We start from the raw sequence: 10,683 nt of genomic DNA, 5'->3' as shown, positions 1-10,683 counted from the left end.
ACTATGCTACGGCTAGGAGAGAGAGAGAATCACGCAAAGTGGCGTACAATGGCGCCATTGGACGGCCTTTGGCCGCCGCGCGCGCAGGGGGTTCGCCTCGCTTTCGCTCTCTACGTGCTTCTGGAAGGGATGCGTTGAAATGAAACACAGCGGATATATGTAAACATATCATTTTAATTGCTCAAGACACACAAAAGCATACAAAATAAGAAATCATTAGCAGCAGTATTAGTAGTAGTTCAGGGTGTCACACAGGTAGTAGTAGTAGTGGTAGTAGGCACGTTCTGCATCACCATCGACATAAGTAGTTAAGGGGTGCCACAGGTAGTAGTAGTGGTAGAAGGTATGTTCTGCATCACCATCGACATAAGTAGTTAAGGGGTGTCCATGTCGTCAGTAGTAGTAGTAGGTGTTGGTAGGTTCTGTCACTGCGCATGCCAACGTCGGAAGTAAGCCTTCATGATGGGATGATACAGCTCCAGAAATTCTTCCCATTGTGCGGCACTCATCACAACGCTTCCGTGCTCGTCCTGGAGGATCACCACAAAGTCACTCATGCAGTCTTTGACGATCACTCGAAACGTGGAGGTGATGACGAACTTGACGCTTCTGCGACGAGAACAATCCAGATGACGTTCGTGGAAAAGATGCAATATCGGTGACAGTCTTCACGAGCTCGATGTACTTGTCCGTGTCGAGGATCACCGTGGATTCATCCTTGCGGAAGACGACCGAAGTGGCATCCTGTTTGTCCACCACGGACACTTCCAGGCTCTCGTCAACGGCGAAAACGACCTTCTCCATGCTGCTGCAGTCACACACACTGGACCTCACTTCCACGTTAGTGCACCCTGGACGTAAGACTAACGAGGCTCTGGCGACTGGCCCCATGGCCAGTATAATTTTGTTTGTATTGTCCTGTTCTTTTGTCCTTATGTGTGCTGAGTGCCCCTTTACAGCCTCAGCTTTTAACAGAAGTCAGAACATTTTAAATTTTTTAGTTATGCAACGATAGAGTTGTTATTTGTAGAGGTAAGGGGCCGGCCCCCGTATACTGTGACGGGAGCACAATAGCCTAAGTGCTGACGCTCCCAAAATTTTAAATTCAAATTCTAGTCAAATTCTAGTCACACACACTGGGCGACGAACTTCTAGCTTTCACTATACTTATGGTTTCTGCAGCTGCGCACGCACGATGCGCAGAAGGTCATTGTGGAAACGTTGAAGTATGGATCGACGTGGAGGGGGAAGTACCCTGGTTATCTTGTCGTCCTCGGCGTGCCGTTGCACGCAAGCTGAGACATGTTCGTGGAGATGCTCGTAGAAGGTCATGTATGCCGACAGAAGTCGTCTGATGCTCAGATAACGGTAGAATTCAGCTTCGTTCCAGTGGATGTTCCTATCGCCCACGATCAGCATGAGATGGTGTTTCGAGAACAACGTCATGGTACCGATGGCCATACACTTCTCCTGATCTGCAACCTCGCCTTCTTCTACTTCTTCACCGGCGATGTCCGGTTTCAGGTCGAAGCTGTACCTCTCGCCCGTCTTGAAGTATCGCGCCATAGGGGCGGGATCGAGCGCTAGGAATTTTCGGAACACGTTCCACTCGACCCCCTCCATGTAGGACTGCCTTGACGGGGCGAGGGGGCTTAGTAGGGAGGTCAATTTCATCTCATCATTTCACCCATTCTTCATATCCATATCTCACGTTTTTCACCATTCCATCACGTCATTCATCTCCATATCTTTGACCTCCCTCTAAGAAACTAAGGTAGGGAGGTCATTTTCATCTCATCATTTCACTCATTCTTCACATCCATATCTCACGTTTTCACCATTCCATCACGTCATTCATCTCCATATCTTTGACCTCCCTATAACTAAGGGTCCTGCTAGAGGAGACAACCTCGATAAAAAACCCCTATCCCAAGGTGTGAGTTGCACGTGCCGATGGGACAGTGTTGGCTGCAGGGGTAGGTGCAGTCGCGAACGTGGCCTCGGGGATTTCGGTTTGGTCCTCGAGTAGCCTCCATTTTTGGGGGTAGGCCTTCCTCGGCATAGAGGGCATGTCGAGGCGACATTTTATGGACCCTCCACTTAAAATATTCTTTGTATATGGGTACAAAAAACAACTCAAACGGGGGGAAACCCCCAAAACGAGCGCGGCCTTCGAGCCCGCTTCAATTATCGGAAAAGACAAGTAACGTGCCACGTTATCTTGTGATTAGTATTGTGCAGAAGACCGACAGTACCGATGAATCTGCAACAACAAGGAAACATGGAGCTGCTACATTAAAGGACTTGTCACCGTTCCTGATCAAGAAACAGCTAGACTACGCCGCTGGTTCAGACGTACCAGAAATAAAAAAGCTAAGAAACGGGAGTCTACTTATCCAGACCAGCACAGATCGCCAGACAAACAACCTGTTAAAGTTAAGATCTTTGGGCAACTTCCCTGTTAATGTTGAACCACATCGTCAACTTAACAGTAGTAAAGGTGTGATTCGCCACTGGGATCTGCTAAACGCTGAGGAGGAAGAGATCCTTGAAGCACTCTCAGACCAACATGTGACCGCAGTGCAGCGAATAAAGACTCGAAAATCTGGAGAACTTCTACCAACTGCTTCAATTATACTAACCTTTGGAACGACCACTCTCCCAGATAGGGTACGGGCTGGATATTTGAGACTCAAAGTCCGGCCGTACATCCCTAACCCGATGCGATGTTTCAAATGCCAGCACTTTGGGCACACTCAACCTTCCTGCAAGGCCACTACCGCCCTTTGTGGTAAGTGTAGTCTGCCTGATCATGGGACCGAACCTTGTTCTTCTGGTCCCAAATGCATTAATTGCAAAGGCGAGCACCCAGTCTGGCATCGTGACTGCCCCTCTTTCCAACAAGAGAAGAAAATCAGAGAGTTGGTCGTTATAGAGAAAATCTCCGCTGGAGAAGCCAAACAACGTCTCCGGGAAAGCATACGCACCACTTTACCTGTGCCATTCGCTGCAGTTGCTGCAGCTGCTCTTACCCGCCGCAGTGTGGGTGTACAAACCAACGACGTGTCCACTCAAACTACAACGCTTCCCGTAGAGGCTCGCCCTGCTTCGAGGAAACCAGCAACCACGCCTCGCTCCACAGAAAAGAAGATCAAGCAGGTACACAGAAAAGAATACTTTCTCAAATCCAGTAGCTCTCCAGTCAGGGCGGCATCGACCACCCTGAAACTTAAAGCGCAGCTGAAAGCTGCCCGACGGGCGCTGAAGGCACCCGCCCCCACTCCCCCTTCATTCCCTTCGCCCTCTGTGTCCTTACCCGAGGACATGATACAGGACGAAGCCGCGGATGAAGAATTTATCAAGGTGACAGGGCCTAGAAATAAAGTACGCCTTAAAAGGTAACACCCATACCTCCAGCTATGGCTTATTGTCTCCAATGGAACCTTAACGGTTTCCGTACACATCTCGAGGAACTGCAAATTCTAATATCTGAATTTGACCCTGCCATCATATGTCTCCAAGAGACACATTTTCGTCCAAATGAATCAGTGATTCTAAACGGATACACGCTTTACCGCACCGACAAGCTTCCTGAGGGTCGTCGTGCACACGGTGGTGTTGCAATCGGTGTTCGAGATACCATCTACTCAACACCAATCTTTCTCACCACCCCCCTCCAAGCTGTCGCCGTGCGGGTCCAGCTACCACAGCCAATATCTGTGTGCTGTATCTACATCACAAGGGAGGAGCGATTCTCTCTTGAGGACCTCCTTTCTATATTCGAGCAACTTCCGTCTCCTGTAGTTCTTTTGGGCGATTTTAATTCCTACCATAGTTTGTGGGGCTCCGTTCGTACAGAGCCCCGGGGTCAAATTATAGATCAATTCCGTGAGGCATCAGGTTTAACGTTGCTGAATGATGGGACTCCCACATATTTCAGTCCTTCCTCAGGCACACACTCTGCGTTGGACTTGTCCTTCTGCAGTCCCAGCCTTGCTCCTACCACATCTTGGAGCGTTCACCCTGATCTCTGTGGGAGTGATCACTTCCCACTGCTTCTAACTTTCGAACATCTTCAGCACTCACGTGAACAACACCCTCACTGGCATCTCAGTCGGGCCGACTGGGGTGCCTTCGAGCGTGCAGTGGACATTGAAGTCGATCTAGCGTCGACTTTGCCAGCCATCGACGCCTTAGATATATTTGTGTCAAGAGTGCATGATGCTGCACGCACCTCCATTCCACATCCCAGTGGACCTGCGAGGCGACGCCCAGTCCCCTGGTGGACTGCGGAGATCAGTGCAGCCATCAAGGACCGCAATCATGCCCTAGATCGATTCAATAGGAACCACACTGCCGAAAACCTCGAGCAGTTCCGCATTAAGCGTGCCCGTGCCCGTCGGCTTATTCGAGCCAGTAAGAAGGCGTGCTGGGTCCAATACGTGTCTTCTCTGACGAAGCAGGCTTCGTCGAAAGCCGTTTGGACCAAAGTACGTCGCATCCAGGGGGGTGCATCTACTCCTCTGAGCGCTCTGGAGCACGATGGGACGTTGTACACTGATTCCGGAGACATAGCTAATATCTTGGCCACGCAGTTTTCTGATGCGTCTAGCTCTGAAAATTATGAACCACGTTTCCGCCGTGAGAAGGACCGTCAGGAACGACGCCCTCTAATTTTTCGAAGTCATAACACCGAGCCATACAACTCTCCATTCACTGAACGGGAGTTCGATCAGGCGCTTCGAGATTCTAAGAATACAGCTCCTGGAGTGGACAAGATCCACTATGAGATGCTTCGTCATCTGCCCATTGGAGCCAAACATTTCCTTTTGGAGGTATTCAACAGGCTTTGGTTGGAGGACTCTTTCCCCACTTCCTGGAAAGAAGCTATTATTGTTCCCATCCTGAAACCAGGTAAACAACGCACCGCAGCCTCGAGTTACAGGCCTATTGCCTTAACTAGCTGTGTGTGCAAGTTGATGGAACGCATGATCAACAAGCGTCTCACCTGGTTTTTGGAGGAAAACTGCTTGATAAGTAATTTTCAATGTGGTTTTCGCTCCAACCGTTCCACACTGGACCATCTGGTTCAGCTGGAAACACAGATTCAGGATGCATTCCTCAACAAGGAACATTTAGTTGCAGTTTTCTTTGACCTCCAAAAGGCATATGACACAACGTGGCGCTTTGGCATCATAAAACAGCTCCATTCTTGGGGCGTGCGTGGCCATATGGCGTACTTTATTGAAAATTTTTTATCAGATCGCTTTTTCCGCGTACGTGTTGGGAACTCCTTTTCGGATCTTCACGAACAAGAGAACGGTGTCCCGCAGGGCAGCGTACTTAGTGTGACTCTGTTTGCCATAGCAGTAAACAGTGTTATGGCAAACATTCTTTCCCCTGTACATGGCCTCCTCTATGTCGACGACCTCACGATCTTTTGTCGCTCACGGAATCTCGCGTCAGCTTCTCGTCAACTCCAACTGACGATAAACCGTTTGGTTGAGTGGTCCTCCCAAACAGGTTTCACCTTCTCATCCGAGAAATCCGTGTGTGTTCACTTTTGTCGTCAGCGTACATGTCATTTAGATCCTGACCTGTACATGGGGAAGTCTCCCCTGTGCTTCGTGAATGAGGTCCGCTTCCTGGGCCTCATTTTCGATAAGAAATTAACATGGCTACCTCACCTTCGCCAGTTAAAGTTCTCTTGTCTTCGAGTTCTCAACCTTTTACGCGTTTTATCTCATACTTCTTGGGGTGCTGATAGGACGGTATTGCTTCGCCTATACCGTGCACTCATCAGGTCGAAGCTAGATTATGGATGTGTTGTGTATTCTTCTGCTCGCCCATCTAGACTTCGCATCCTAGACACTGTCCACCATGCTGGTATACGTGTGTGCACTGGTGCCTTTCGGACCAGTCCAGTCGCCAGTTTGTATTTAGAGGCATCTGAGCCGTCGCTGTCTCTGCGAAGACAGCGGCTGGTAGTTAACTACTTCCTCCATCTTCGCTCGATGCCTTCACATCCTTCATTCCACACCATCTCAGACGAGGGTAGGCTGGCAAGGTATCGGCTCCACCCTAGTGTCACTAGACCATTTGGTGTTCGTGCAGACGAGATCCTGTCAGCACTTGGTGTTGACAGTGATCTTCCTGGCGTCTCTCCACTCATTTCGCCTCTCCCTACCTGGGAGTTTCCTGCACCTTCTATCGATTTTTCTCTGACTGCTCTTCCAAAGTCAGAGACACCAATGGTTGTATACCAGCAACGGTTTTTAGAACTTCGTGCGAAGCACCCCAATTTTAATGTGTTTTACACGGATGGGTCCAAGACACTGGAATCAGTTGGTTGCGCCTTCGTCCTAGACTCTCAAAGTTCCAGTTTCTCGCTACATCCTGCCTGTTCCATCTTTACGGCAGAGTTGTACGCCATTCTAAAGGCACTGGACTTTGCAGACGTCAATGGGCTGAAGAAAGTCCTTGTGTGCTGTGATTCGACCAGCGTGTTGCAGACCCTGAATTCGCCGTATTCCCGGCATCCAGTAGCGCAACGCATATTCAGACGGCTTGTGTCCTTATCTGCCAGCACAGATGTACACTTCTGTTGGGTCCCTAGCCACGTGGGCATCCAGGGGAACGAAGCAGCTGATGCTGCCGCCAAGTCTGCTGATGCAGATGGCGACGTTCTCGTCCACCTTTTGCCTGCTAGCGACCTGCAGAATGTGTTCCGTTCTCGCCTTCTTGACACTTGGCAGACCGAGTGGGATGTGGAAACGGGGAACAAGCTTCACTCTGTTAAGCCCACCATAGGTGTTTGGCGTTCCTCGTCTCGTCCCTCTCGGCGAGAAGACGTTATTCTTACCCGCCTGCGTATAGGACACAGCCGTCTCACGCATGGTCACCTACTGCAAGGGCTGGACCCTCCGTTGTGTCGTACTTGTAATGTTTTATTAAGCATTCGACACATTCTCGTTGAATGTGTCGATCTTGCTTACCTCCGGCAGACTTTTAACATTTCCGGCTGTTTGTCATCCCTCTTGGGTGATGACAGCAGCATTTTATCAAATGTTTTTAGTTTTTTACGAAGAGCTGGACAGCCACCGTCTGTAAGGAGGTTTTTAGTTTGTTTGTTCTGACTTTTTAATGTGTTTTGTTTGTCTCGTGCAGGTCTTTTTACAACCTTGCACTTTTAATGTTTTCCCTAGGGGCTATTTACACCCCTTTTTATGATTTTAGTCAGAATTTTAGATAAGGGGCTACTTCCCCGTATACATTGAAGGGTGCAAAATGGCCTTTAGTGCCGACGCACCCAAAAAAAGTTTTAAATCAATCAATAAATCAAACGTTCCACTCGACGGCGATGTCCAGATGGTGAGATCGAAGGAACACGCAAGGAACACATCCTGCTTCCCTGCCGCCGCCCCCGAAAACACGTCGATACCCGATCAGGATGCATTTGGTGTGCGACGGAGTGAGATACTCGATGCTGGCTGGGTAGGAGGAACAGACCGTCTCCACCGTCGGAACGTACTCTGCTCTTTTTGTCCTTTGGATGTAGGCGAAATCCTTGTCTTCTTCTTCTGGTGCTCTTCCCCGGCTGTCGCCGCTCTCCGTCGCCGCCACCTCCGCCGTTGTCAGCATAGCTGAACCTTTTCCTCTTCTTCGCACTTCCGTCTCCGATATCCTCCCTCTCCGCTCGACTCTCTGCCACATCCACGTCTCGCTCTCTGTACTTACGTGACTGCCGCTCCCGCTGCCAGCGCCGCCGCCGCCACGTCATCGATGTGGTTGCGTCACCAGACTCACTGGTCGACGACGACGACATCTGCTGCTGCTGCTACTGAAACAACAAGGAGGGTGAGACAGCTGTGTTTTTTCTTCTTTTTGTTACCAATCGTTGTTCATGATGATACGTCTGTCTTTTGTAATTTCCACCAATGCGTCGCTGAGCAGGTACTCTATGCTCGGAGGGTTGGAACGTGATGTGCTTTGGAAATCGTTGTCTTTTTCTTCTGGTGCTTTCCCGCTGACGCTGCCGCCGCCGCTCTCTACCACAACCACCTTCTGCTCCATCATAGCTGAACCTCTTCCTCTTCTTCGCACTTCCGTCTCCGACATCCTCCGCTCGACTCTACCACATCCACGTCTCGCTCTCTCTACTTATGGAACTCGCTGTTCGACGTCATTTCCTGCAGCTGCAACAACGAGGAGGAGGGGCGCGTTTGTGGCTGTTGTACCGTGGGCGGCAGATCTGGTTGCAACGTGTCTGCAGTGGCGACGCTCTGCAGGGTGATCGGAAATAGTGGTTAAACAGGCGCACTTCTTCCCGATCATTTTGCGTGATACAATCGGTGAAATGCGAGTAAAACGGATATTCCGACGTTGACAGACATGCATGATGCAGGTACACGCAACAGTACTGTCCGCACACTGCTGAGGAAGCCCTGCAGTTGTCGAGAGTTGCTCCCCCACCGGATGCAATTGCGGTCCAAAAAGCGACGAAAGGAGGGTCGGTTAGGTTCGATCCCGTAGGAATCAAAGTACAGTCCGTAACCCTGGGCGTCCACGTGTATGGCGACCCAATGTTGACCCTCTTTACCGTATGGGTCGGTGTTGGCCACGAACACTGCAGGTTTCTTCACGACGACAACGTCGGCCAACATGTCGCTCGGATACACCCCTTGGAATGCAGCCCGGGTTACGTGGTTTCCAGCGAGGGCGTCATGGATCTGGGTCGTGTTCATCGTCCAAATAGTTCACATGTGGGCAGTGAACACTGTTTTATAATTCTTCTTCTTCTTGTTAGCGATCTGTGTGGACTACCCGTCGTGGTTAAGATGACACGTCTGTCTTTTGTAATTTCCACCGATGCGTCGTAGACACGTCATCGCCCTGCTGAGAGGGTTCTTGAATCGTGCCTCGATGCGGAGTTCACCCTTTTCCGGAAGACTTCTACAGTTGTCGTCGGCGAGATCCGGTGTCGGTAGGTAACACAGCATGAAGTAACCGTTTGCAAACATCTCCCTGGTGATCATATGACCTTTGTTGAGTGATGGATGTTCGTCCCAGTGAAGAGTGTCTCGTAGCCTCGGGTGATCGCTCCACGCTCGAAATCCATTTCCAACGGTGCAGTCTGAACGAGTTGTTCTCTGACGTAGAGTGCAAAGTAGTTGAGGGACTCCGGCGTCAGGTGGAACGGGTTCGTGTTGGGAGTCCCCACGAACGCGTTGTTCGGCACCATTGTGAAGAGCAGGAAGGTCGGTATCGTGCCATTGGTGATGTTGTTCAATGTCAGCGACTTTTCGCCCGAAGGTACAGTGAAGGTTTTCAGCTCAGAACGCTTGAAGAAATATTTTGCGTTGCTCTTCTGTAACGCCATGCTGTGCGCCACCAGAAACGATGGGCTGATCGTGAAGTGGTTCACGTAGAGAGCTGCTTTCAGGATCTGGATTGTCACCGGCGAGGTCGTACCTTCTCCCCAAATGTAGAATTCATTCTTCGCCTTGGTCAGCACCACCTTCATGTCCACGTCATTCAGAAGGTACTGCTCCTGATTGAAAAAGTCCACGTTGAGTCTCGAAATCAGTTCCACCTCATTCTGGATTTCGCTCGTGTCGGCATCGTTGGTGCTTCCACCTTGGAACAATTCCCAACGTTTCTTGAATCCTTCGTTCGTGGTCGTGTTGGGTTCGTTATTTGTGTCCAGGTAGAAACCACTCGACGTAAGGTGAGTGTGCAGAGCGTCCTTTCCAAAGTTGACCACGTTGGTCAGATACGACTTATAGGGGTAATTGGTGCTAGAACCTGTCACCAACGTATTGTTCAGGTAGACGCTAATTTGACTGAAGAGCGAGTGCTCCACATTGTTCACCACACCCCACTTCTTTGTTTCGGCTGCGTTGTATGTCAACAACGTTCCATCCGGTTTAGTCATTCGACACGTAACACCGAGACGTGTTGTTGGCAGCCATCTGTAGGAATTGCTTGATCCCTTGCTGAGAAACTGATAAACGGTCGCATTGTCCATCGACGAGATGGGGTGACATATTTCCTGGAAGTTCCCTGTAATCGCCGTCTGGAGACATGGTTCCTCGAAAATATCCATTTCCGGTAACATTCCCTCCATGGTCATTGCGCTCGCGAGATCCACGTCGGATAGCACAAACCCTTCGACTGGAATCTTCGTCTTGGTTTCAGTGCCTTTATAACGTTCTAGTCTCTCTCTATACTAGGGTGCGGAGAATAGGTCCGTGAAGGTTCTTCGGTTGTGGCCGCGACGACGACGACGGTGCACTAGGGTGGTTGTCCTTCGCCTCGTCGTCGTTGACGTCTTCGTTTTTGTGTTGCGTGCTGTTCTTCTTCGTCCGACCAACCTCGTCGTCGTCGTCGTCGTCTTTCGTGCTCGTTTGCGTGGTCTGTTCAACCGCCTTCGTTTGATGCCCGAACCTGTCATCTGCTTCACTTTCGCCTCAGCCTTGTTCTGTAGATTTGTCCTGGACTCGTGCAGACGCTTCCGTACAATGTCGCGGACTGGTCCTTGCGACGTGGCGACATCTCCTAATATATTTGCTCCGGTCCGCAACGCTTCCTTACCCAACGCTTTAGCACCAGACACCACCAGCGGTTTCACCGTGCGGAACAACCAGGGATAAAAAGAACCTGATATGCCGTGTCCACGTTGTA

General features: G+C 50.3%; 1 protein-coding gene across 1 annotated transcript; it reads right to left on the bottom strand.

The window, feature by feature from the left end:
- Positions 1-9,031: 9,031 nt before the first annotated feature.
- Positions 9,032-10,132, bottom strand: LOC145982195 (uncharacterized protein F54H12.2-like). Its single transcript, XM_083115761.1, has one exon. The coding sequence runs from the start codon at positions 10,130-10,132 to the stop codon at positions 9,032-9,034; it is 1,101 nt and encodes a 366-aa protein (XP_082971887.1).
- Positions 10,133-10,683: the final 551 nt, after the last annotated feature.

This window comes from Lepisma saccharinum, assembly GCF_977018435.1.
Source record: "Lepisma saccharinum chromosome 12 unlocalized genomic scaffold, izLepSacc3.1 SUPER_12_unloc_1, whole genome shotgun sequence".
NCBI classification, from domain to species: domain Eukaryota; kingdom Metazoa; phylum Arthropoda; class Insecta; order Zygentoma; family Lepismatidae; genus Lepisma; species Lepisma saccharinum.
This window is presented reverse-complemented; position numbering and strand designations above follow the sequence as displayed.

What these genes read in the sequence shown, in the direction of transcription:
- LOC145982195 (XM_083115761.1), bottom strand. Translation starts at nt 10,132, where the DNA reads ATGACCATGGAGGGAATGTTACCGGAAATGGATATTTTCGAGGAACCA.